Below are 27,259 nucleotides of genomic sequence, written 5' to 3' on the forward strand. Positions count from 1 at the left end.
AAGTCCACCAAAATGCGCCCTCCTCCAGGAAATCGCCTCCCTCCACCCGACCCCAGGTCCCCCTCTTCCCGAGCCTGGAAGCTTTGAGCTCCCTCCTTTGGCCCCGCCCTGATACCGGGAGGTTGAGCGCAACTGCACCTGCTCCGCCTGCCGCAGACCAGGAAAGAGTTCGATGACCGCGCAAAGAATCAATGAGCGCCGCCGGACCGGCTGCCCCACCCCGCCGGGATTTCACTCGTGGGACTGCGCATGTGCTACAAGCAGCCGCCCAAAGGCACCGAGAGCTGTGTACCAGGACCAGTCTTCGCGCAGGCGCACTGGCGGCTGCCGGGAGGGCTTCCGCCTCCCTGCTGCCGCCGTCGCCATGGCCGCGCCGGCCCCCGGCCTCATCTCGGTCTTCTCGAGCTCGCAAGAGCTGGGCGCGTCGCTGGCACAACTGGTGGCGCAGCAGGCAGCGTGCTGCCTGGCGGGGGCCCGCGCCCGCTTCACGCTCGGCCTGTCAGGCGGCAGCCTCGTCTCGATGTTGGCCCGCGAGCTGCCCACCGCCGCTGCCCCCGCCGGGCCCGCCAGCCTCGCGCGCTGGACGCTGGGCTTCTGCGACGAGCGGCTCGTGCCCTTCGAGCACGCCGAGAGCACGTACGGCCTCTACCGGGTGAGAGCTACGGGGGCCGCCGGGGGTCACGTCGAGAGGGCCGCACCCATTGCCTGAACCCGGCTACGGGGGCCACCGGGGGTCACTTCGAGAAGGCCGCGCCCACCGCCTGAACCAGGCTACGGGGGTATTGCAGGGTCACACCGTGCCCTCTGCCTCTATCTGGCCTGGATCCGGGAATGGTCTGCTGGGTGCCCTGAGGTCCCATCTGGGCTGCACCTCCACTGCCACCCGGGTGGAAAGTGGGGACCTTGAAGCCTCTCTTGATGCTTTATCCGGTAGCCAGGTAGAGGGAATGGCATGGGCAAAGGCGTGGAGGTGAAACAGAGTGGTCCATTCCAGGGACCTAGAGAAGGTAAGGCGCCGCAGGCTCGTAGCGTGCAAAGGCAGTTAGGGAAGAGCCAGCTAGGAGGGATCTGGTGTGGAACCTGGGCCTCGGATTCCCCATCTGTAACCTGGACGAGTTCTCGGTGGTCTCCACACAGCTTGTGGCGCTGATGACTCCGTGACTGGTTAACTTTGGCCTCGGGCCCCAGACTCCTATAGAATCAGGGGACCCCCTGCCCGCCGTTTTACAAGCAGGAAAACTGAGGCTTGGAGGATCTTTGGTCTGAGCTGGGTGCCTACGCCTCCCCCACAGCCCCCCGCGTCTCAGTCAACTCTTCTTGCCATGGATGGAGGAGGAAAACCCACCCAGGGAAGTGTGGGAGGTGCAGGTTTGGCCAGAAGGCTCAGGTCGCTCAGGTCCTGGATGTGTTAAGTTCTCTTCACAAAGAAGTTTGAGGTGATGGGTTTTTGTTTGTTTTGTTTGTTTTGGTAATAAGCAGGAAGGTTTACTGATTACCAAGCGCTTTATCCATCATCTCATGAAACCCCACAATAGCCTATGAGGCGGGGGCTGTTAGTACCTCCATTTCATAGATGGAGAAACTGAGGCCAGAAGAGGAGAGTCACCTGGTAACCAGTGAGGGAGCCGGGGTATGAACCTGCCTGGCCCAGCCCCCCAGATAGCACCTGGGACCCATAGCAGGGACAGGGGCCACCCTTAAGTCTGCTTTCCTGTGTGTCTTCCCCCAGAGCCTAATTTAAAAGTGGGCTCTTGTTTCTTTTTACTTTGCGTGACTTTGAAAGACTTTTAATTAGAAAAGCCGTACTTGCTCAAGTAACAGAATTCTAACAGAACCGTCAAAGAGAAAGTTGCACAGATATTCAATGCGTGTCCATGTATCCAGCACTAGGGACAGGTCCCTCGCAGGGCTCATTGTGGGGCAAGGGGTACCAACACACAGGGCAATAAATAAGGGAAATCCACCCCGAGCCATAACGTAATGCAGTTTGGACAAAAGATAATAGTGTAAGATGAAAGAAAGTGCCAGGGAAGAGGGGGGAGCATCTTTCAGCCAGGATGGTGGGCACTGGGGGGCTCTGAGGAGGTGACGTTTGGGCTGTGACCAGAAGGTGTGAGGAGCCCGCCACTGGGGAGCTGGGGCAGAGGGTAGAGTAGAGGCAAAAGCTGTGCGGTGGGAACAAACGTGGGGCGAGGATTTGCTTCTGCCAGTTTCCCCATGAGGGGAATCATATTAGTTCCCTGGGCCTGCCGTAACAAAGTACCACCAAATGGGTAGCTTAAAACAACAGGCGTTGATTCACAGTTCTAGAGGCCAGAAGTCCAAAATCAAGGTGTTTTCAGCAGAGCTATGCTCCCTCCAAAGGCTCTAGGGGAGGAGGCTTCCTTGCCTCTTGCAGTTTCTGGTGGCCCCAGGCGTTTCTTGACTTGTGGCTGCATCACTCCAACCTCTACCTCTGTTTGTACATCATCTTCTCTGATTTTCTCTTTGCGTCCTCCTCTTATAAGGACAGCAGTCATTGGATCTAGGGCCCATCCTAATGCACTGACTTCATCTTAACTAATGACAACTGCAAAGACCCTCTTTTTAAATAACTGAGGTTCTGGGTAGACATGAATTTGGGGGGGCCACTAAGCGACCTGGTACAGGGGTGCAGAGGTATTCCTCTCCTTGAGGATGGACCCCGGCCACCTTGGGGCTCTCTAAGCATGAATGGCTCACCCTGTTCTATGGGCCTTCTGCTGTCCAGGCTGGGAGGATTAGCTGGGGCCACGTTCCCGGGGATGGTTCCTCAGCACCTACAAAGTGTTTAGAGAAAGCCCACCCGATCAACCAGCAGTTCCACTTCCAGGAACCTGCCCAACCGATGCCCAGCCTTGGGCTCCCTGGAAGCCCACACTGAGGAGGAGGGAATGGCTCTGACCCTGTGGGGGAGGGCAGCTAAGGAGTGGACTCAGGTGACAGAAATGGGGCACCCGTACTCCATCTGGCTTTGCTCAGTACAATCCCCAAGGGTGTGTATAGATGGGGACCTTGGACAAAGCAGGTCTTTCCAACGATGGATCTGATCGTGCCCCTCCCCAGCTCACACACCCTCCTTGGCTCCCCATTACCCTCAACACAGAGCCCACACTCAGGCCAGCATTCAGGGGGGTCAGCGCCATAAGGTCTGGCGGGTTTGTCCCATGTCCCTGCCACCTTCCCCCACTGCTCCAAAAACTATATTGTTTACCTGCTTTTACTCTGTGGTTCAGCTCAGCATTGCCTCGGCTGAGCTAGTCCCTGCCTAAAAGGAGGCGCCGAGGTGGGGGTTGCCAGCATCCATCCCAGGGCAGATCCAAGGCCCTGGGGCTCATCTCCATGGGCGAGGGCTAGAGCCCTCTGCCTTGCGGGAGGCCTGATTCCAGGTGCTTCTGCATTAAACCCACGCATACTAGGTTGGGGTGCCTGCTATGTGCTGGGCACGCTCACCCCGTAGTGGCAGCCCAGAAGACAAATCAGTGCTTTTCACAATTATATGTCATGCCACCAGGCAGCACTACGGGGGAGGTGCAGGCAGGGGTGGCTGCTCAGACGAGGCAGCTTGAGGGATGTGTAAGTTTCCCAGGCAGGGTCAGCAGCTGGTGTACCCACTGAGGCAGGAAGGTCAGCAGGGCCTCGTGGAGGGCAGAGAGGAGCTAGGTTTTATCCTGAAGGCCAGAGGACCCTGGGGGTTTGTTTGTTTGTTTGTTTGTTTACTTTTATTGGAGTATAATTGCTTTACAGTGTTGTGTTAGTTTCCGCTGCGCAGCGAAGTGAATCAGCTATAAGTACACATATATCCCCTCTTTTTTGGATTTCCTTCCCATTTAGGTCACCACAGAGCACTGAGTTCCCTGTGCTATACAGTAGGTTCTCATTAGTTATCTATTTTATACATAGTAGCGTGTATGTGTCAATCCCAATCTCCCAATTCATCCCACACCCCCCTTTCCCCACCCTGGGGGTTTAGAAACAGGGCTGTGGTATGGCCAAACAGGTGCAGGCTGGAGCCAGGAGGCCCCCAAGCACCATGGACTTGAAAGACCCCTGGCGGAATGCCACTGGGATCCTCACTCACACGGGAAGTGGGTATAATGACAGTCATGTCCTCGCCTGGAGGATCCAGCTAGTCATAGGTGCAGGTCCCATGCCACCACAAACTGTGTGTTTCTGTTGGTGACACTGTGCCTCCGTCTGCTGCAGACCCACCTGCTCTCCAGGCTGCCGATCCCCGACAGCCAGGTGATCACCGTTAACCCCGAGCTGCCCGTGGAGGAGGCAGCTGAGGACTATGCCAAGAAGCTGAGACAGGTGAGTCCCTCGGAGTAGCTGCAGCAAGACCTCCTCCATCCGATGGCCTCTCCCAGAGTGCCGGAGCCGCCCTGCTGTGGGCACTGTGTGCTCAGCACTGGCAGAAATTCTCCCTGGGGGCAGTCAGCAGACCCAGCCTCACCCTGCAGAGCCCCCTTTGAGGATCCCCCCTCTGAGAGGCCACAGCCCTGCCCTGGGGGACCCCAAAGGTGGCCTGGTCTCTGACACCCTGGTAGTGGGCCTGGGTCTTCAAATCTTGGGGACAGTTGTATACCCACACTGTCAGCCAGGTGGACAGTGAAATGTGGAACCTTGTAGATTAGAGTTCCTTTTTTTGCAGGTGAGGCTGAGCATTTCTCACTGGGTTACAGCGACCTGTTTTTCTGACAACTGTTTCTTTGTGTCCTCTGCGCCCTTCCCTCACAACTTCTTGGGACTGTCTTCTTTCCTCACCCAGGCATTCCAAGGGGACTCCATCCCGGTTTTCGACCTGCTGATTCTGGGTGTGGGTCCCGATGGCCACACCTGCTCACTCTTCCCAGACCACCCCCTCCTGCAGGTGAGCACACCCACGAAGGCCCTGCTCATGTCTGAGCCCCAGCCTCTGCCATCTGGGGCTTCCAGAGCGCTGGAAGGTGCCTACAGCGTGGTGTGAGTCAGCCTCTGCCAACAGGCATGCCCGCTGGGCTTGACCCTTCTGAGCCTCAGTTCACCCACCTTAAAACAGGAACCTTAAATCAAGTACCACAGGATTAGTAGGGCGGGATGGAACGATGGATGGACAGTGCTTGGCATGTGTGAGTACTCAAGAGGTCAAGTGACATTGTCCTCCTGTCTCTACCTTGGGCCTCCCTCCCCAGGAGCGGGAGAAGATTGTGGCCCCCATCAGCGACTCCCCGAAGCCACCTCCACAGCGCGTGACCCTCACACTTCCCGTGCTGAATGCAGCTCGAACTATCATCTTTGTGGCAACTGGAGAAGGCAAGGCAGCTGTTCTGAAGGTAACAGCTGAGGGCCCCCTTCCCAAGAAGGTTGTAGGCATAGAATATGGCCCTAGACACTACTGTGCTGAAAGCACCAGATCCCAGGATATTTCAATAATTCTTGGGTTGAAGGGGAGATGAAAACTGCAAATACAGGCTAGTTAGGAGTTAACAATTATGAAATGAAACGGATGAGACGAGGCCAAAACTGCTCAGAGGTAAATTCGTAGCACTTAATGCATATACATATATATTTAATTGTTAAATAAAAAACAATTGAAATAAAGAAATCAAGCACTTTAGAAAGCTGCTTTTGCCCTGTAACAGCAGAGCTGAGTAGTTGCAACAGAGACGGGGTGTGATCTGCAGAGCCGAAATAGTGACTCTCTGGTCTTTGTAGAAGAGGTGTGCTGACCCCCATATTAAACAGTCACATGATAAAAAGGAAGAGACCCCATCCCTCCTGATTGCTTGAAGCTAGGACATCCGGGATGGGCGATATCACCTCTTGAGGGTAGGAGAGGTCCAAGGGTGCTGGGGTGTGGGCAGGGTCCCACGCTCCTGCCCTCTCCACACAGCGCATTTTGGAGGACAAGGAGGAAAACCCGCTCCCCGCCGCCCTGGTCCAGCCCCGCACTGGGAAACTTTGCTGGTTCCTGGACGAGGCAGCAGCCCGACTCCTGACCGTGCCCTTCGAGAAGCATTCCACTTTGTAACTGGTGCCGAGATGCTACAGCTGGGACCACACACAGCCCAAGTGGGCCGGGATCTTCCCAGTCTGGGCCCCGCTGCCAGCCCACTCCAGGCTTCATTTTAGAAAAGCCGAGTGGTACCACTGGAAGCCGATAGGGTCTGGCCACCAGCCCTGCCCAGGGGCTCAGCCCATGGGCCGTGGCTCTGGGTGACTCAGTTATTAAAAGGAACATCTCTTTGAAGTCTCCGCTGTCTCGTGGTCCTTGGTGGGCAGTGGGACTGTTGGTCCCCGGGTGGAGGGCCTGACCTGCAGCCCTCATCCCAGCACGTGGAGGGCAGGGAAGGGCCCCCTGGATGAGTGTCCTGGGGCTGCCATAGTGGAGTACCACAAACCAGGTGGCTTCGAACAACTGAAATTTATTGTCTCACAGTTCATGAGGCCAGGAGTCTAAAATCAAGGTGTCAGGAAGGTTACATCCTTCTGGAGGCTCTGCAGGAGAATCTATCCCAGGTCTCTCTCCTGGTAGCTGCAGGCAATTCTTGGCCTTCCTTAGCTTGTAGACACATCACTCATCTCTGCCTCTGTTGTCACATGGCCTTCTCTTTGTGTGTTTCTCTGTGTCCTGTCCTCCTTTTTTTTTTTTGTCTGTTCTTTTGTTTGGTTTCTTGGCCATGCCACTCGACTTGCAGGATCTCAGTTCCCAGAGCAGGGATTGAACCTGGGCCACGGCAGTGGAAGCCCAGAATCCTAACCACCAGGCCACCAGGGAGCTCCCTCTTGTCCTCTTCTTTTTTTTTTATAGATAAGATTTTTAAAAATATTTACTTTATTTATTATCATTTATCTTTGGCTGCATTAGGTCTTCGTTGCTGCGCATGGGCTTTCTCTAGTTGTGGCGAGCGGGGCCTACTCTTTGTTGGGGTGTGTGGGCTTCTCATTGCAGTGGCTTCTCTTTTTGCGGAGCATGGGCTATAGGCATGCAGGCTTCAGTAGTTGTGGTGCGCAGGCTCAGTAGTTGTGGCTTGCGGGCTTAGTTACTCTGCGGCATGTGGGATCTTCCTGGACCAGGGCTCGAACCCGTGTCCCCCTGCATTGGCAGGCGGATTCTTAACCACTGCGCCACCAGGGAAGCCCTCCCTCCTGTCGTCTTCTAATAAGGACACCTGTCATTGGATATAGGACCACCCTAAATCCAGGCTGAGCTCATCTCAAGATCCTTAACTCATTTTGTCTGTAAAGATGTCTGTTCCAAATAAGATCACATTCTGAGGTTCCAGGGGTTAGGATGTGGACATATTCTTTTTTTTAAACTGTGTTGAAATACACATAAAATTTACCATCTTAACCGTTTTTAAGTATACAGTTCAGTGGTATTAAATACATTTACAGTTTTAAGCAGCCATTACCATCATCCGTCCCCATAACTCTTTTCATCTTGTAAATCTGAAACGCTGTACTTATTAAACACTAACTCCCCACGCTCCCCTCTCCCCGGCCCTGGCAACCACCATACTATTTTCTGTCTCTATGATTTTCACTACTATTAAGTGCCTCGTGTAATTGGGATCATACAGTATTTGCCTTTTTGTGACGGGCTTATTTCACTCTGCATAATGTCCTCCAGGTTCATCCATGTTGTAGCGTGTGCGAACTTCCTTCCTCTTTAAGATATGATGTACCACATTTTACTTATCCACTCACCGGTCAGTGGACACTTGGGTTGCTTCTGTGTTTTAGCTATTGTAAATAATGCTGCTGTGAACACGGGTGGATGAATATCTCTTCGAGAGCCTACTTTCAGTTCTTTTGGATATACGTCCAGAAGTGGAATTGCTGGGTCATAACGCATATGGTAGTTCTATTTTTAATTTTTGGAGGAGCCTCCGTAATGTTTTCCACAGCAGTTGTATCATTTTACATTCCCATCAACAGTGCCCAAGGGTTCCAATTCCTCCTTATCCTTGCTAACACTTGTTTTCTGTTTTTCGTTTGTTTGTTTTTTTTTGTTTTTTGCGGAACATGGGCCTCTCACTGTTGCGGTCTCTCCTGTTGCGGAGCACAGGCTCCGGACGCGCGGGCTCAGCGGCCATGGCTCACGGGCCTAGCCGCTCCGCGGCATGTGGGATCTTCCCGGACCGGGGCACGAACCCGTGTCCCCTGCATCGGCAGGTGGACTCTCAACCACTGCGCCACCAGGGAAGCCCCTGTTTTCTGTTTTTTTGATAGTGACCTGTGGACATATCCTTTTGGGGGACACAGTTCAATCCCCTGCCCACTCACTTGGCCGAGCTCCCGTTGCACACCCAGGGCCAGTCGTGACCTCTGCACCTGGCCATGCTGCAGTCCTGCTCAGAGCCTAGAATGCTCCGAGGTGCTGCTGCTTTGCGTCAGGACTGCAGCACTGGCCCAGAGTGCGTCTGCTCATGTCCCACCCATCAGCTCTGCCCGGCTCCAGGGACCAGGGGAGGCTGGTGGGAAAGGCACGTGGGAATTGAAACCTTAAAGGTGAAACCACAGAAAGCGAAGTTTCCTTCAACGTCTTGTCTGGGTCGATCACTCAGATGTGAGAGTGAGGAAGTGGGGCGGGCTGAGCGGAAACAGATTGAGAAAAGCAGAGTAGAGGGTTGGAAGGAAAGCAGCCTGGCCGTGCTTGGGCAACAGCAGGTGCCACTAGTGGGAAGACCCAACTAATCCGATCCAGTCCAGGGCTTTGTGCGCCGATAGGGAATGGACTGGCAAAGCAGGAACCGAAGGGAAACAGCCCACGAGTCCACGGCACAGCAGCGGCTCCCCACCCGCTCCCACTACCCCGGCACTGCCCCCAGGGGCCCGGGGTGTCAGTCCACTTCTGTCTTCCCAGCCTGGTGCTGGGCCTGGGCTGGATCCTCTTGGGATCCAGAGTCACCCGGCAAGGGGTAGGTACAGGATTTAGCTGCCCCATCTCTGCCCAGCCCCCCTTCCCTGCCACCCCACACCAACTGCTCTCAGGTCCTGCCAGATATCTGCCCTGCATCCGTCCTCCGAGGCCAGCTAGGACTTTTGTCTCCCCCCACCCCGTGCCCCCCCCAACCCGGGGCAGCCCCTACAGAAACCAGCAGTTTAGGGCACTTCGCCACAGGGGAACTGGGAGGACACAGGTGCAGGGTGGGGTGGGGCAAGGGGCGGGGCGGGGTGGGGAGCAGGCATCCCACACCACACCAGGACCATGCTCTGGCTTCTGACCCCAGGCACTGGTCTCTGCAGCATCCAGGCCCCTCAGGTCACCTTGCTCCCAGGGTGCCCCTGAGCTGAGGAACTGGGGGGCTGTGGGGAGGAGGGGGGTGTTTACTTCACTTTCAGGGGAGCCCAGGACACAGTAGCAGGATGGGTGGGCGGCCCTCGAGCCCCTTGGACAAGCGACAGCAGCAGCACCTGAGGGGTGAGTGGACTGGGAAGGAGCGAGATTTCGGCGGGTGGGGTTTAGGGCTGGGTTGTCAGGTACACAGGATGACCTATTAATGTGAATCCTAGAGAGGCAATGAATACTTTTTTTAGTATAAGTATGTCCCAAATTTTGCAAGAGGGCATACGTATGCTAAAAATGTATTCATTATTTACCTGAAATTCAAATTTAATTGGCGTCATGTACTTTTATTTGGTAAATCTGGTAAACCTACTCAGGGCATGGGTTTGGGGTGGAGGGCATAGGGCCAGGTGGGAAGTGCCCCAAACCCAGCCAGATCTTGTGGGATGATCCTCCCAGGTGGGCAAGGACCAGTAGGCCCCTCAGTGTGGACCCCCAGGGACTAAGTCACAGTTCTTGATTTGAGACAAAGAAGGGCCAGTGTCCTCCATCCTCCACACACACAGTTGAGCACTTACGGTGTGCGGGGCACTGGGGATATGGAGGGGGGCCTCATGATCTAGACAAAGAAACAAGGCCAAGTTGTCATTACATGAATGGATTCAATAAGCTACTCTGCAAAGTGTTGGAATTTTCTTTTTCTGCAGTGGCTTAAACGAGATAAAGATTTGTTTCTCTCTCCTATAGAGGGGAACAGTGGCAGGCAGCCTGATAAAAGTCAGACAACCCATCCCCTTCCATATTATGGTTCTAACATGCGTGGCTTCTGTGCCTGGGGTCACCTCATGACTCAGAATGGCTGCTGAAGCTCCAGTCATCGGATCCACATTCCAGGCAGCAAGATAGATGTGTTTTACACACAGTCAAGTGCACACATATTAGGGGAACAGCTTGAAGAACTTTAACACTTGTGTAATCACCTCCTAGATCAGGATACAGAATACTTCTGTCATCCCAGAAAGTTCACTTGTGCTGGGTGAGGTTTTTAAAAGATTTTGAAAATCTCCCTCAGTAAGGGGCAGAAGGAAACTTTCAGGTACAATTGATCTGTTCTTTATCTGGGTCACGGTGATGGTGTCACGGGTGTGTACATGTGTCAAACTCATTCATTTCTATGCTTTATACATTTAAGGTGTGTTGTACATCGTTTATAAATAAAGCCTGAATCCTTTAACTCCCCCACCCCCCACCAACCCCCATGTGGATAAAAACAGGCAATGGAGGGTTAAGGGTGAATGGAATTGGAGCATGTCTTCTGGGGCAACTTTGGGGTGCGGATAGGAATCCGTAAGTGGCTTCTCTGCCTGTTCTGCCCCCACCTCCGGCAGGTTGGGGGGGACCTGATTCAGCCACTTCACCATCCTTTTGTCCCTGCAGGCCAGGTAGACACCTTGCTGAGGAACTTCCTGCCCTGCTACCGCGGGCAGCTGGCAGCCTCGGTCCTGTGGCAGATCTCCCGAGAGCTGGGCCCCCAGGAGCCAGCCGGATGCCAGCTGCTGCACAGCAAAGTGGGTGCCGCAAAGGGGGAGGGGGTGCTGAGTGGGTGAGGCTGGGGAGGCCGTTCGTTCGTTTGAGGGTCCCTCCTTACACCTTTGTCCTTGCTGGTGCCACGACCTGGGGTGACTATTAAAAATTCATTCTGGGACTTCCCTGGTGGTGCAGTGGTTAAGACTCCGAGCTCCCAATGCAGGGGGCCTGGGTTCGATCCCTGGTCAGGGAACTAGATCCCATACGCACGCTACAACTAAGGAGCCCGCCTGCCACAACTAAGACCCGGCGCAACCAAATAAAAATATATATATAATATATAAAATAATAATAAATGCTTAAAATTTGCTTTTAATTCATTCATTTTTTGTTTTCTGGCCATGCTGCGTGGCATGCCGGATCTTAGTTCCCTGACCAGGGATCGAACCCGCACCCCCTGCAGTGGAAGCGTGGAGTCTTAACTACTGGACCACCAGGGATGTCCCCAAAATTCATTCTTCGAGCAAACATTCACTGGGCATTTACCGCGTGCCACACCCCTGGCTGGATGCTGGGGACACAGTAGTGACTGAGACAGATCCCGCTTTGCCCTCCGGGGCTCACAGTCTAATTGGGGGAAATGACCAGTTTGTTGTCAAGTTAACATATCATGATGCAGGATAACTTCTGACAGGTGCTAGGAAGACAAAATGAAGGGCGGTGTTGGGGGCTGGAAGCTGGGGTGTAGGAAGGTCCTTCTGAGCTGAGACATAAAGGATGGGAAGGAGCCAGACCTGAAGCCCAGAGTGGGAGGGCATTCTAGGCAGAGGGCACAGGCAATGCGAAAGCTCTGAAGTTGGAAAAGGTGTGGCCTGGCTGAGTGCATCACCCAAGGGCACAGCATGCCCACTGGACGCCCAAGCCTTTGCATGTGCCACCCTCCCCATTCTATCCCATACTTCGTCTGCTACTTCTTCCAAGAAGCCTTCCTTGACTACTGTTACCCCCACCTGAGTCAGGCACCTCCTCTGGAACCCCTGTCTGTCTGCTCCTCCGACGCAGCCCGGGCTCACACGTCTGCCACCTCCATCTGTCTGCTTTGTGAGGACAGGGTCCAAGCCTTATTTCCCCTTCCCCCTGACCCCATTGTGCCCACATGGTGCCTTCACTTAGTAGGAGCTCAGGAAGGGCTTATCGATGGAACAAAATAGCCTGGAGCTGCCCAGCCCCAGCTCCAAAGGTCTCCTGAGCTGGCAAATGGTGTCCAGGATCTCCATGTGCCCTGTACAACTTAGTTCTCACTAGCCCAGGGGATGGGTCTTTGACCAATGAGGAAACCAAGGCACAGAGAGGTGAAGTGACCTGACTGAGGTCACACTGCCAGCAAGATGCAGAGGCGAGATTTGAACCCAGAGCCCAGACTCCTTACAAGGGATACTGGGTCCCCTGTCCCGATCAGGGCTCTGAGATTTCCTCTCTTGGACACCCCTTCTCCCAGCTGTGCCTGCCCTGGGGTGGGGGCTCTGTGGCACCATGGACAGAGCCCCCTGCCACCTGGGACTCCCCCTGTCCCGCTTGGGGCATCATGGGGCCTGGGCATCGCCTCCACCTGCACCTTCTGTCTCCTGCTGGTCCCAACCCCCTGGGCCAGGGAACAGCTGACGTTGGGGTTCAAGCAGCGTGGAGGGATTTCCCCTCGCTTCAGTTGAAACATTTTCTTTAATACTAGTTTTATCTACTTGCATTATGTATATCATTTCTATTATAACATTTTAACACTATTACTATGAAAAATCTCAGACTTAGGAAGAGAGATGGAGAATCATTTAATAAACCTCTGAGTTCCCACTACCCGCTGAAGAATCAGAACATCACAAATGCTGGTTATTTAGTCATCAGATATTTACCGAGCACCAACTGTGTAGCAGGAGCTACTCTGGGACCATTGGTGAAACAAACGCACCCAATTCAGGTGGCCAGGAAGTGAGAAGAGGGACAAAGAAAACGAAACAAGGTGATGTCCCATCTTGCCTGAGGGAGGGGTCTGTGGGCAGAGGCCTGGCCATTTCTCATAACGTTAAACTACACCTGAAAAAAAAAACAAAAATAAAAAAACTACACCTGCTCCATGACCTAGCAATCCCACCTGTATCAGTTAGCTATGCTGTGTAAAAATACAGCACCAAATCAGTGCTTCAAACAACACGTTTGTCATCTCAGTTACCGTGGGTCAGGAGTCTAGATGGGGCTTTGCTGGGTCCTTTCTTTCAGGGTCTCTCACAGGCTGCGATCAAGATGTTGGCCAGGGCTGGGGTCTCATCTGAGGCTCAACTGGGGAAGGGTCCACTTGCAAGTAAATAGGAGATAACAAAAGTGTCTGCCTCAGTTCATATTTGGAAGTGCAGGCTGTGAGCGTGCTTGATAAAGAATATAACACCACACCAGCAGGGCCCAAGCACCTGTACAGTAAGTCCCCTACATATGAACCTTCAAGTTGCAAACTTTCAAAGATGTGAATGGGCGTTCCATCAGCGTCAGGCGTGAGTGAAACTGCAGCTTGCCCTCCGTCTCCTGTTGCTGACGATCCTTCAGCTCTACCATCTCCCACCTCCTCTCCCTCCTCCAGTCAGTCACTCTTCTTGCCTGTTCACTCGATGCCAGCCCTGTATGCCAGCTGTGGTACTGTACTACTGTACTTTTCAAGGGACTCTACTGCAAGATTAAAAATGTTTTATTTTTTTGTGTGTGTTTGTTTTTTATGTATTATTTGTGTGAAAAGTATTATAAACCTATTACGGTACAGTACTATATAGCCGATGGTGTCAGTTGGGATACCTAGGCTAACTTTGTTGGACTTACGAACAAATTGGACTTACAGACTTGCTCTCGGAACGGAACTCATTCGTATGTAGGGGACTTACTGTACTTGGTGGCACCTGGGACACAGGAGGAGCTGTCCAGCTGGTCTGGACACCGGGACACTGGCCCATGTTCTTGACTTCCGCCCGCCCCTCCTCCCACAGAAGCTGCCCCGAGTCCGGGAGCACCGAGGGCCCCTGACCCAGCTGCAGGGCCACCCACCTCAGTGGCAGCCAATCTTCTGTGTCCTGCGTGGGGACGGCCGCCTGGAGTGGTTCAGGCACAGGGAGGTGAGTGAGTGGCCTGTAGCCCATCTACCTCTGGCGTCTCCATCCCACCCTCCCCAGTGTGGGTTTGGGGTCCAGTTCCCAGCATAGCCCCCCTCCTTTCTTCAGTCATCAAGTAGGGCCAGCCTGTAAGCTTGGTCCCGGGTGGGCGAACATCTCCTGCTGTGCCAGGTGGATAAACTGAGGCCCAGGCCAGGGGTAGGGGCTCACTCATGGTCATCAGCAGAGCTGAGGTTGAAACCATGCAAGGCCTTTGCACATGCCGCCTGTGCCCTGCTTTCCAGCTGAGGAATTCAGGCAGGTCACTTGTCTCTCTGGGATTCAGTTTTCGCCTCTGTGAAATGGGATGATGATGGTCTACGCCACATGGGGCTGTAAGGATTCAATGGGTTAGTCCTCATATAGCACTTGGGACTGGCCTAGCACACAGCAGGTGCTGGGTGCTCCACTATGGGGAAGGGAAGGAAGGAGGGATTGAGGGAGGGGTGGACAGAAGGAGGGAGGGTGGAGGCAGGGAGGTAGGGTGGAGGATTTCCCCAGTTAACCCAAAACCTTCCCCTGATCCCACACTGGGATATGGAAGCCACAGTTTAGACCTGTCCCAAAACGGTTCTTTGGATGCCTTTTGCAGGAATATGAAAATGGGGACCGTCCCCTGGGCTCCGTGGTCCTGACAGGGTACACAGTCCTGACTTCCCAGAGTGAATATCTCCACCTGTTGGACACTCTCTGCCCAGAACCCTCAGGTAAGGCTCCCGGGGACCCCAAGAGCAGGTTTCTCTCCTTCAGCACTGTTGACACTGGGGCCAGATCATTCTTTGCAGTGGGGGCCACCATGTGCTTCACAGGTTGCTGAACAGTATCCCTCGCCTCCACCCACCAGATGCCAGTAGCACTCTGCATCCCAAGAGCGACAACCAAGTATATCTCCAGACATTGCCAAGTGTCCCTGGGGGCAGCATTGCCTCTGGGTGAGCAGCCTCGCTCTAGAAAGAGAAACACCCATTCTTGTCAGGGTGAAGGAGTTAGGTCATCGGACCAGAATCAAAGCAGCAAAGGGTAAAAACGATAAAATATGGTGTCAGTAAGCATGTGGGGAGATGGACAGTGGTGGGCAGGAAAATTGCACAGACTTGTTACAGCGTGTAATTGGTCCGTCCAGTGTTTCCAGGATGGTTCTCCTCCCTTCCCCTTCCTCCCCTTCCTCTTCCTCCTCTTTCTCTCTCTGAATAGGTAAGGAGCAGCGTAAGTGGGCTGGCATGCATCTGATGAGGGCCTGCATCATCTCCTTGAATCTGCCCAGGAGGCAGCCCCATCACTAACCACCCCATTTTACAGAGGGGGACACTGAGGCCAAGGGCCGTCACACAGTTAGTAAGGGACAGAGCCAGAATTTACACCTTTTGCTTCACTGCAGAGCTATCCTGCTGTTTAATCAGGCGAAGATGTAGCAACAAGAACCGTCTGCAGAAATGCTGATGATGTCGAAAACATGGGAATCCACCCACATACGCATCCTTTGGGGTTGATTAAATAAATCACAGCCTGACCCTCAGGAAGGAAAGCTGTGCAGCCTCTGAAGGTTTCCCAGACATATGCAGGAGCCCAAAGGCCAGTTATAAACCAGAAAACTCCACATTGTTAAAAAAAAAAAGCACGTCATACAGCTTTGTGCAGATTTTAAAATCTGGAATAATGTCCCCCAAACTGTTAACAGCTATTATCATCTCTGGGGGCTGCTATCGAAGGGCTGGATGACAAGGGACGTCCACCTTTTTCTGCATTATTATTATTTTTAAATTTATTTTTGGCTGCATTGGGTCTTCGTTGCTTTGTGCAGGCTTTCTCTAGGTGCGGCGAGCGGGGTCTGCTCTTTGCTGCGGTGTGCGGGCTCTAGGCGCGCGAGCTTCAGTAATTGTGGCACGTGGGCTTAGTAGTTGTGGCTCGCAGGCTCTAGAGCGCAGGCTCGGTAGTTGTGGCGCATGGGCTTTGTTGCTCCGCGGCATGTGGGATCTTCCCGGACCAGAGCTCGAACCCGTGTCCCCTGCATTGGCAGGCGGATTCTTAACCACTGCACCACCAGGGAAGCCCTTTCTGCACTATTGCATTTTACTGCAGTCTGTATGTATCACTCTGGAAATCTGAACAAAACACTGAGGATTTGGGAGACTCCAATTTAATTCATCAAAATAAATTCACTCATTTTTGTCCTCCCAACAGTTCTAGGTCATTGGTATCACTTTTTAGCCCATTTTGCAGGTAGGAAAACTGAGGTTTTTTCAGGGAGATGAAAAGAGCTAGCTCTGTGCAAAGAGCTAGAAAATGGTCTGGCCAGGTTTGAACCAGGGCCTAGCCGACTCCAGCACCCCACAGCAGGCAGGGCTCAGACCACATGCCAGCTAGGAGAGATTGTTGGTGGCTGCCTAGGGCTGCTGTGTTAAGCATGTTGCTGAGGCTGGGAAACAGTGCTGGGATGGATTACTGATGTCTGCCCTGGGCACACCTCGTCCTGGGACTGAGCTGAAGTAAGGGTTCTCTACACATTTCATGGTTATTGTCTCCTAGTGAATGAATGATTTTAGAGTGAATGAATGAATGAAGATGCGACCTCCTCTGCTTTCAGGACACCATGCACAGGAAGAGCCTGACCCCCTCTTAGAAATGCCTGTCAGTTTCCCCCTGTTCCTGCAGCACCCCTTCCGCCGGCACCTCTGTTTCTCTGCAGCCACAGCGGAGGTGCAGCGTGCCTGGAGGCTAGCCCTGCAGGGCGGCATCCGGCTTCGAGGCACAGGTGGGTCCTGGGAAAGGGCAGGCAGTGGTGGAGCACAGAGTCTGGAGTCGGAGGGTTCCGCTCCTGCTGCCTGTGGGATCCTCTCCAAGCCTCAGTTTCCTTATTTATAAAATGGATCGTGGGGGAGGACAGAGGGGAAACAGGCAGGTGTGCATGGCCCGGGCTGTAATGAGGGCACAGCACCATGGGAGCTTAGCCTGGGGGTTCAGGGAGGGGATGTCCAAACTGGGGTCTAAAAAAGATGAGGGGCCAGCCAGGTGAAGAAGAGGAGTTAGGACTGACACATCTGGGCAGGTTGTTGACTGAACAAACGTACCTAACTGGAGAGGCAACTGGAGACCGCAGTGGGATCTGGGCTGTGACTGCCTGCCCAGGATGCCTTTTCCAAAATGGTACACAGGCCCCTTATGGGCTGGTGATAAACGTAGGGGAGCGTGTTCTCGGCGGAGGGCACTCCTTTGCGCAGAGGTCTGGAAGTGGGTGAGTCTTAGCTGTTTGGGACCTGGCGAGGAGGCGGAGGGCTTCCTTCTCAGGCGATGGGGAGCCAGGCAGCCTGAGAGCAGGGCAGGGGTGGACGGGCACTGAGGAGCCGCCCCTCAGTCCTGCAGCGAAGTCAAGCCCCAGCCGCCCGTGCCTTCCTGGACGCCATACGGCTCTACCGGCAGCAGCAAGGCCACTTTGGCGACGACGACGTGACCCTAGGCTCGGACGCCGAGGTCAGTGCCGCGCAAGGCCGCACCCAGGACCCCCCTGACCCCTTCTCGGCCCACCGAAGCACCCATGGTCACCTCTCCCGCAGGTGCTGACTGCGGTACTGATGCGGGAGCTGCTGCCTGCGCTGCGAGCCCAGACCCTGCCCGGCCTGCGCGGGGCCGGCCGCGCTCGGGCCTGGGCCTGGGCCAAGGTACGCATGCGGTGGCGGAGGTGGGGCAGGGACACGCGGGAGGCCGCGGATGGGGATAGGAGCCGGACCCGGGTGCTCAGCTTCGCCCTCCCTGCGACTGTCGCCCAACCTCTCCGCCCATCTCTGTGCGTCTGTCTTCTCTCTGTCCTCCTACCCTCGCCCCATCTCGTCTCTCTACCGCGTCCCTGGCCCGTGTGGGGTCCCCTCGGCTGATCTGGGCAGCTACTGGACGCCGTCCACGCTGCAGTCCTGGCCGGGGCCTCCACTGGGCTCCGCGCCTTCCAGCCCGAAAAGGAGGAGCTGCTCGCCGCCCTGGAGAAGACTATCCGCCCAGACGTAGATCAGATGCTGAAGTTGCGGGAGCGCTTGTTAGGGAGGCTGCAGGGTGAGGTCCGGGGGCGTGGCCTGGATGTGAGGGGCGGGGCCGGGAGCCTGAGAGGAAGAAGGGGAACAGCTTGGGTGTAAGGGAAGGGGCCCAAGGTCTGGGACCCGGTGGAGGCAGGGCCGGAGAAGAAAAGGGTGGAGCCTAAGTGGGAAAATGGGCGAGGCCTTGATGCTTTGGTGGTGAGACTAGGTCTCTAGGCGGGGTCAGGAGGGAGGGCGGGTGCTTGGGAGGCGGGAAGGCCAGGGATGGAGCTGGTGAGCCCGGAGACCAAGACTGGGTGGGGAGAGGGGCAGAGGCGTTGGCGGTATCAGGCCTGAGTCCAGTTGTGGGTTGTCCAGTCAGACAGCGGAGATAGCTCTCACTCAGCTCAGTAACAAAGAGAACAGAGTTGGAATCTTAACTGTGCCTCTGTGTGCAACTTTGAGCCGATCCCCATGGCACTTGGCCTCGGTTTTCTATTCTGTATAATGGGGTAGAGGAGGGGGCTCAAAGTCAGGGCTCCCGTCTACCTTACCCTGTTGAGCCCATGGCCTCACTCCGTCCCCCCCCTCCACCTCCCAATTTGCGGAGCACCTCGAGGAGGAGATCCAGGCCAGTGTCTTCCACTCACAGCCAACGTCCAGGGTCCCCTCGAATCGTGCCTGCGCAGGAAGGTGGATGCGCAGCTGCCCCGGGTCACGCAGACGCTGCTGAGCACCGTGGAAGCTGAACTCACGGCAGTGCAGACCCTCCTAACCCAGGGCATGGACCGCCTGTCCCGCCACCTGCGTGGGAGCCCCTCCAGCACCCGGCTGCGGAAGGAGGTGAGGTCCAGTGGGTCGTGTTTCATCGGGCCTATGGGCAGTGTGTTAACTTTATAGAAGAGTTGCATGCACCTTGAATCTTTCTTGTTTGAAAACCTTCTCTTAAAAATCTCTGAACTTTCTTCTAAGCTGCATTTTACTTACGGTGGTCCACTATGCTATGGTCACTGGGGCACGGTTTATAACATGGGGGGAAGGAGTAAGATGACAAGATTAGCATTTTAGTAACATCAATCTGGAGTCACCTTCCCTACAAATTGTTCCTCCTCCCATTGCCTTGTTTGGCCACAGCCCACCCCATTCCCTGGGACAGAATTCTGCAACACGCAGGTCAGCTCTTTTCTTCTGATATTAAATGAGAGCATACTCTGTGCCAAGAAACCTTCAACTCGTTAAGTGTCTGTTGACCTTTAAAATGAAACAGCCAGTTATTTTATCAGCAGAACATTTTGGGAAGGGAGGTTAGCATGAGAATTGCAATTCAAGACGTGCAAGCTATGGCAAAACCAGAGGCAAGTCTGGCAAACGAAGGGGAGGAACATTACTTTATAGAGAAGAAGGAAAAAATTGGGAGGGGCAGCTCTCAAGGAAAGTCCATTGAAGAGAAGCGAAAGTTCAGGGTGGTGACAGTTTCTCATTGGCTGAGTGGTGGTAGTTTCTCATTGGTTGGGGCTGTTACTGCATAAGGAGAAAATCTTCCTCCTGCTGGAGTGGTAAAGTAGTAACCTTCTTCCAGTTTGGGATCTGCAGAGGGCAAGGAGTGGCAGTGCACGAGAGCGCCCCCCCCCCCGCCCCTTTCAGGGCTTAATGATTTCATATTTATTTATTTAGCCACGCAACTTGTGGGATCTCAGTTCCCCGGCCAGGGATTGAACCTGGGCCACCGCAGTGAAAGCTCCGAATCCTAACCACTAGGCTAACAGGGAACTCCCATGACTTTATTTTAAATGAGGTTTCCCTTTATTAATCTTCACATCTCCATTTCATAATCACCTCCTCCAGGAACTTTCCCTGGTCCTTTCTGCATCTGCAGCTGCGCGTGCCTCCTTCCTCACAGGAGTATTAACTCACCACTACTGTTGTTTGTCTACACTCTGTCTCCTCAAACTTTTCTGTGAGCAGTTTGAGGGCAAATACCACTTTGGATTATTGCACTTCTGCAGCCGCAGGGTCCAGCACAAAGAGAACATCACGTGGGACAAGGGCTGAGTGTGCCCATTTCCCCTCAGCCATGCCAGCACCACATGTTATCATTGGTTTCAAGTTTTACCATTTTATGTCCATCACACGATACCTCACAGTTACTTTTATTATGCATTATTTTGGTGACAGCTGAGGCGGGATGTGTTTCCATTTGTGTTTCTCCTTCGATGAACTGTCTATGAGGTCCTTAGCCTTGCTCTTCCATGGGCTGGTGGTATTTTTCTTACCTGACTGCTATGGGAACACAGGTTTACTCATTTGGGGAGATGCCATGGGACCCAGAGCTGATGCAGACCTGCTACCGAGAGGCGGAGCGGAGCCGGGGGCGCCTGGGGCAGCTGGCAGAACCATTTGGCTTCTTTGGAACTCAGAGCCTGGTGTTTGGGGCCCAGGATCTCGCACAGCAGGTAAGGGTGAGTGGGAGGCTGGGAGGAAGCGAGGCAAGGATGGCAGCCTCCAATGAGTAGGTGCCGAGTGTGTGCCAGGGAGACCACGATGACCCAGACAGACCTGGCCCTCCCTCGCTGGACTCCCCAGTGCCATGCAGACATGAGCTCATGACCAGGCAGGCAGTGATCACACATGATGGACAGGGCTGTGACGGGGACACACAAGGTGCTACGGGAACCCTGAGGAGGCACCTGATCCACCTCCAGGGTTGGGAAGGCTTCCAGGAGGAGAGGACTGCCAGGCTGGGGCAGCTGGGGGAGGAATGGGAATGGGGCATGTGCTGGGTGGAGGGAACAGTGTGGATAAGCCCTGGGAGGTGTGAGAGCGTGTCCACATTTGGGGAAAGTGAAGCAGTTTAGAGACATTGGCTTGTAGATTTCAAGGGAGGGCATAGATGTGGGAGATATGCCAGCGAGGTGGGGGGGCAGATGGGTCAGGGACTTGAGTGTGGGGCTCAGGGGGCTGGGCTCTGTCCAAGGGCAACAGGAGTCACAGCAGGTGTGTGAGCAGGGGCGGGGCATGGCCAGATTCAAGGTTTTTTAGAAAGCCCTGCCTGCCCTGGGGAGCAGGGGCTGTCGGGGGCAGAAGCGGAGGAGGCAGGGAGGAGGTCTGAACCAGAATGGGTCGGTGGAGAGGAGCAGGGTGTGTTTTGAAAGCCAAGGGGTTGGGACGTGCTAATGGACATGGTGAGTGAAAGAGACGGGGACTGAGAAGACCCAGTGCTGCCCGGCACGGTTGTTCAGTTTGTACACTGCACAAGCCTGCTCAGCCAAGGAGCCTGGACTGTGGACAGCTCTCTGATCCCCGTGCTGGGCATCCTGGCACTGAATGGATGAGCCCTGAGTCCTGAGAGGAAGAGAGTGCTGTTTCTTGGGACAAGAAGGAGGTTGGAGCGAAGTAGTTGGTCAGGGCAGGCTGGATGCTGAGAAGGGTTCAACCGAGCAGGCGTAGGGCCCAGAAAGAGCATGGATTCCCAGGGTTCATCCCAGCATCTCTTCCCACAGCTCATGGCTGATGCCGTGGCCACCTTCCTGCAGCTGGCTGACCAATGTCTGACCACGGCTCTGGACTGTGACCAGGCTGCCCAGCAGCTGGAGAAAGTCAGGGGGCGCGTGCTGAAGGTGAGGTCTGCGGGGAGGGCATGGCAGTGGGCCTGGGTGCTCAGGTGGTTGTGAGACCAATTGCCGTGTGTGTCATGCAGAAATTCCAGTCGGATAGTGGCTCAGCGCGGAGGCGGTTCATCCATGGCTGGCTGCTCTGCATCTTCTTGCCCTTCGTGCTGAGCCAGCTGGAGCTGAGCTGCAAAGCGGTGAGCTGATGGGGGACGGGTCCTATAGAGCGACCAAGCATCTTTCTGTAAGGCTCATAGAGCCACCTTGATGATTAGAGACTTTTGTTCCCTGAGCCCAGGGGCTGGGTTGGATGGCTCTTCTGGGACTTCATGATGCCCTCTGCTTCTCCCATGACAATGCTGTGTCTGCAGAGCTGGCGTGGGGTCCCATGCATCACATATCAGCAGGTGATACAGGCTTCAGAGAAGGGAGGAGGCAGAGGGGGAGTGTATGTGTGTGTATGGTGAGGGTGCTGAGTGGTTAAGGGGGCTGTCTCTGAGAAGATGATGCTTGAGAAGCAGTGAACTAAAGGCATGAGCCATGTCCTGGGGAAGAGTATTCCAGGCAGAGGGTACAGCATGTGCAAAGGTCCTGAGGTAGGTCTGTGCCTGGTGTGTTGGAGAAACAGAGAATAGGCAAGTGTGGCTGGAGCTTACCGAACAATGGGGTAGGAAGTAGTCGAGGGGAGAGGTCACAGGGGCCTTGCTACGCAGGCTTAGGGGCGCCATGAAGGGGTCTGCACCAGGGGTCAGGCAGGAAGTGACTGTGAGGGGTCCCAGCAGAAACACCTGTATTATTCCCATTGAGGTGTGATGTGCTTTGTTTCACCGATTCTCACAACAACCCGAGGGAATAATGAGTCAAGGAGTCCATTTTAAAGATGAGGAAACTGAGGCCCAGGTTTTCCTAGCTAATCAGTGACAGAGCTGGGGCTCAAACCCATGTCACACAGAGCCCACCCCTCCAGCCCAGCCCCTCACCTGCTTCGGTTACAGGAGCTGCCTGAGTTCGAAGGGGACGTCCTTGCTGTGGGCAGCCCTGCTCTGACCATTGAGGGTATTTATGAGGATGTCATCCGGGGGGTCCTGCTGCAGAGGATCAATCGAGGTGAGCCCCACCCCCTATGGCTCAGGGGAGCCTGGTGACCCCTGGCTGTGTATACTGAGCCCTACCAGGGTCCCCATCGCCTCTCACTACCTGTGAACACTAGTCCTTTGACTAAGAGCCAGGACTGGGACAGAGGGGGTCTGGGGTGGGCGAGCCTAGAGGGGCAGTGATGGAGGCTCCTTGAAGGAGGGGGCATTGGAGTGGGGCTGTGACGGATATGCAGGAGTTCTTAGGATGAGAGAAGGGAGGCAAAATTTAAAAACTGGGGATAGACATTTACATTTACTCATTCAACAACCTCTCCATGTTTTATTCTGGGCTGGCATTGAGCCCTCAAGAGTACGTGGACTTGGGGTAGGCCTCTTAGGATTTCCTGGGCTGGAAAGAGGCTCCTGACTGTCTCTTCTCCCTCCTGCCTTGTCTGTTCCTTCCTGACCCAATGCCTATGACTGCTGAGACGTGTACTAACGGGAATGAGCAATGTGTAATGGTTATTCAGGGAATGTCACAGCTGACACAGAAGGAAGGAGAGGAGGCTGCAGGCTGCCAGGGCAGACGTGCAGGGCCTTGAATGACAGGCAGAGGAGTTTAGACATTTTGTGGCAGGCAATAGGGAGCCACGGAGGGTGTGTGAGCAAGAAGGCAACAGTGGCTAGACTGGAAGCCAGGGAGGAGGCTGAGGGCCTGGTCCTGGGGAGCAAAGGATGGACTCGAGCAGGGGCAGCAACCAAGGGGACGGAGCCCAGGCATGAGGATGAGACGGAGGTCAGAGGTTGTTGTTGGCCTGGGGTGTCACTGGGTGCATGGGAGGGACCACAACCCTGGGGATGGTGTAGAGAGAAAGGAGAGGAGTCCCATAGAGCCTGGATTTGAAGGACACAAAGAGGAAGAAGGGATGCAGAAGGAGTAGTCAGAGAGGTGGGAGAAACCCAGAGATAGCAGTGTTCTGGGAGCCAGGAAGTAAGGGTGAGAAGTGTCCTTGAGGCCAAACAAAAAGAACCGAGTTCCTTTGGAATAGGGGCCATTTTAAATGGAAAAAGACTAATCTCTGATTGGAAAAAATTTTTCAGAAACAGGTTTCCATTCCTAGAAGTTCTACATGTACTGAAGGTGGGGTGGGGGTGGGGTGTTTCCATCCTCAATTGATTTGTGATGTCTGCTTGAAGCATTGTGCTGGAAGGTGGGGTAGGTAGCATCCAGGCTCAGTGAAGGTGTGGGGATCGGCTAGCAATGTCTGCCATGGGCACAGGTGTGGAGAGAGGCTCATGTGAGCCACTTGTTTAGGGTTCCTGGTTGAGACATTTCTTCCATGCTTTGCCCTCTTGTGGCCTCTCTGGGAAAATTCATGGAAGCCCTGGGATTCTGGGGCTTATCCAGGTGTATCCAGGGGTTTATCTCTTTATTTTTATTTATTTATTTATTTTTGCGGTACACGGGCCTCTCACTGTTGTGGCCTCTCCCGTTGCGGAGCACAGGCTCCGGAAGCGCAGGCTCAGCGGCCATGGCTCACGGGCCCAGCCGCTCCACGGCATGTGGGATCTTCCCAGACCAGGGCACAAATCCGTGTCCCCTGCATCGGCAGGCGGACTCTCAACCACTGCGCCACCAGGGAAGCCCTATCTCTTTATTTTATTTTTAAATTTATTTATTTTTGGCTGCATTGGGTCTTCGTTGCTGCATGCAGGCCCTCCCTAGTTGTGGCAAGCAGTGGCCACTCCTTGCTGCAGTGTGTGGGCCCCTCACTGTGGTGGCTTCTCCTGCTGTGGAGCGTGGGCTCCAGGCGCGTGGGCTTCAGTAGTTGTGGCACGCGGCCTCTAGAGTGCAGGATCAGCAGCTGAGGCACGCGGGCCCAGCTGCTCCACTGCATGTGGGATCCTCCCAGACCAGGGCTTGAACCTGTGTCCCCTGCATTGGCAGGCAGACTCTCAACCACTGCGCAACCAGGGAAGTCTCTATCTCTTATTTTAGAATTGAAAAAAGCCTTAGGTGCCAGCAACATGTCCTGCACTCTGGATGGCTGCTCGGAGCTTCCATGGGACCAAGGAGAAACAGGTGGGGACCTCACAGGTTCTTGGCCCGTGCCAGTGAATTGCCAGGGTCGGGGGGCCTGTGTGGGGTATACAAGAGGATTGTGAGTGTGGGTTCCGGGATGGAACAGTATGCACCTTGTCTCCTGACTTGGCCAGGTTGGCCAAGCTCATGGTGAACTAGGGCGATGGGGAGCCAAGGAGTGTGCCTGAGTGTCAGAGGTATCCTCTGACATGCATATGAATTTGTGTCCCATCTCTTCTTGCCAGGGCTCTATAGGGCCTCTCCCAACGGCTACCAGTTCCCAGCACTGGTGGGGGAGATAGTGGTGATGGGAGCCTTGGGTTCACCTTAACAATGGGTGCATGGAGCTGTGCTCAGGGCCAGGGCAGCCTGGCCTCCTACTATAGGACCCTATAGTAGGGTCCTACTATAGGGGGACTTCCCTGAAATGGGACAGAAAGCAACTGGTCCAACTAGAAGCGGACCAGCGGGCAAGATGTTTATAATCTGGATGTTCAGGACCCAGGGCAGATGCAGGTATTCTGGAGCGGCTCTCAGCTCCTCAACCCCCTTGGGTATCATTGTTATGAGAGCTTTGTGAATCCACCCAGCTAAGTGGCTCCCACATTCTTCACCCACAGAAACTCTGAGATAATAAACGTGTATAGTTTTCAGCGGCTAACTTTGGGGGTCATTTGTTATGTGGCAATAGCTAACTAATACACTCCCTAGCTGATTGGGGGCAGCATCTCCTAGTCAATTGCTGCAGATAAACTGATGAATATCCACACTCACTGAGATACATGAAGATTAAACAATCTTAGAAAGACTTCTGGGTGTCATAATATTTGGGGATTTGCAACTGGGGATGAAGGATTGTGGATGGGCTCCTTAATCTATTTAACCAGAATCTAATTGATGATGGGGTTTTGCTTCTAATCTTTTGCACTAACAGCTAACACCATAGCGAACGACCTTTTACATACTTTTCATGCAAGGGGGTAAATCCCCCAAGGTGAAATCTCAGGGTTTAGAGCATGCATGTTTGTCATTTCAATAGCAGTCTTGAGAGTGCTCTCCATCAGAGTGGTCTCACCTGGTGCCCACTCATCTGTGTGGAGGTGGCCCATTTCCCCACAGGCTGTCAGCCGACTTGGGATTTCCCAGATCTTCTGGGTAAAAAATGTGGTCTTGGCATCATTTTAATGAGCATGTCTTATTGGGGATGAGGTGGAGAGTCTTCTCATGTGTTTAGGAGCTTCTCTGTGAACCTCCATTTCTCTCTGTGGCCCACTTATCTTCTGGGTGCTTTTGCATTTCTATTAAATTATTCTCGCTAAGCTTCCAATTACTGGGTATTTATTATGTGCCAGGCATTTGATGTGTCCAAATGTTTTGGCATCCTTATGACACTTTCCATTTTACAGATGTGGAAACTGAGGCTCAGAGAGGCACTTGCTCCAGGCAACCAGGCTCCAGCACCGAGGTCTAGCCACTCTGCCCACTGCCTCCTCCAGGGACGTTCCAGAGCTGAAGCTTTGCCCACATTCATCGTCATTCTCAATGGATAAATGTCTACTAGTGGAATTTCTGAGTCAAAGCATATGTACCAGTTCAAGGCTTGTATAATCCCCACACCTCTGCCTTACTCCTCTCCAGAAAGGCTATGCCTTTTAACACTCTCACCAGCAGCATTTATACATATTCTCCTTTCCAAACACTAGGAATTTTCATAAAAGGAAAAACTGCCAGTTTGATAGACACACACACAGAGTGCATTGTTTTATTTAAAATTTCTTTGATGACTACATTGAACCTGAAAATATGTTTATTGACCATTAATATGTTTGTGTGTTTCTTATTTATTTATTTATTTTTGGCTTTGTCGGGTCCTAGTTGCGCCATGTGGGATCTTTTGTTGTGGCGCGCAGGTTTCTCTCTAGTTGTGGCGTCAGGGTTTTCTCTCTCTAGTTGAGGCGCCTGGGCTTATTTGCCCTGTGGCATGTGGGACCTTAGTTCCCCGACCAGGGAACGAACCCGTGTCCCTTGCATTGGAAGGTGGATTCTTTACCACTGTATGTGTGTTTCTGTGTTTTCCTTTCTTTTCTTTTCTTTTTTACTGAATTGCCTGTTCATAGCTTTTACCTACTTTTCTCTTCAGGAGAATTTATATTTTTCTTAATGATCTCTAATAACTCTTTGTATATTAAGGATAGTAACACTTTCTGATATGCCACAGATTTTTTTTTTCAGCTTGCTGTGGGCCTTTGGGTTTGTTTACTTGCTCCAAATTCTTACCTTAGTATCAAGTTTCCCAGCTGAGAGTAGAGCTTTTACTGCCTTCCTCTGTTTGCCAGAAAAGCCATCTGTCCACTGGAGCCTGGCAGCTTCACATCACAAGACTTCCAGCTGCTTCCGGAGTAGGTTCTGGGAGGGACTTCCCCAGTGTTTTTCTCAGTTCAGCTTTCAGAGGGGGGTAATGCACACTCCATGGTTTCCTTCCCCAAG

General features: G+C 53.7%; 2 protein-coding genes across 2 annotated transcripts; both read left to right on the top strand.

The window, feature by feature from the left end:
* Nucleotides 1-212: 212 nt before the first annotated feature.
* On the top strand, nucleotides 213-6,302 carry PGLS (6-phosphogluconolactonase). The gene is made up of 5 exons (XM_079917583.1): nucleotides 213-652; nucleotides 4,225-4,332; nucleotides 4,790-4,891; nucleotides 5,193-5,333; nucleotides 5,894-6,302. The coding sequence occupies exons 1-5, from the start codon at nucleotides 365-367 to the stop codon at nucleotides 6,029-6,031; spliced, it is 777 nt and encodes a 258-aa protein (XP_079773709.1). The 5' UTR covers nucleotides 213-364; the 3' UTR covers nucleotides 6,032-6,302.
* A 3,070-nt stretch (nucleotides 6,303-9,372) lies between these two features.
* Nucleotides 9,373-26,668, top strand: NIBAN3 (niban apoptosis regulator 3; the record flags this gene model as incomplete). The annotated part of the gene is made up of 15 exons (XM_079918153.1): nucleotides 9,373-9,427; nucleotides 10,730-10,860; nucleotides 13,843-13,968; nucleotides 14,597-14,711; nucleotides 16,589-16,756; nucleotides 17,357-17,472; nucleotides 17,556-17,660; nucleotides 17,883-18,045; nucleotides 18,658-18,848; nucleotides 20,300-20,458; nucleotides 21,506-21,622; nucleotides 21,703-21,810; nucleotides 22,609-22,720; nucleotides 24,689-24,772; nucleotides 26,179-26,668. The coding sequence occupies 15 exons, from the start codon at nucleotides 9,373-9,375 to the stop codon at nucleotides 26,241-26,243; spliced, it is 1,815 nt and encodes a 604-aa protein (XP_079774279.1). The 3' UTR covers nucleotides 26,244-26,668.
* Nucleotides 26,669-27,259: the final 591 nt, after the last annotated feature.

Source organism: Stenella coeruleoalba (assembly GCF_951394435.1).
Source record: "Stenella coeruleoalba genome assembly, chromosome: 3".
Lineage (NCBI taxonomy): Eukaryota > Metazoa > Chordata > Mammalia > Artiodactyla > Delphinidae > Stenella > Stenella coeruleoalba.

Bases quoted from the DNA above. Each gene is read 5' to 3' on its own strand.
- PGLS (XM_079917583.1), top strand. From the start codon at position 365: ATGGCCGCGCCGGCCCCCGGCCTCATCTCGGTCTTCTCGAGCTCGCAA. The intron at 4,333-4,789 runs GTGAGTCCCTCG...TTCCTCACCCAG, and splicing joins ATGCCAAGAAGCTGAGACAG to GCATTCCAAGGGGACTCCAT. The intron at 5,334-5,893 runs GTAACAGCTGAG...CTCTCCACACAG, and splicing joins GCAAGGCAGCTGTTCTGAAG to CGCATTTTGGAGGACAAGGA.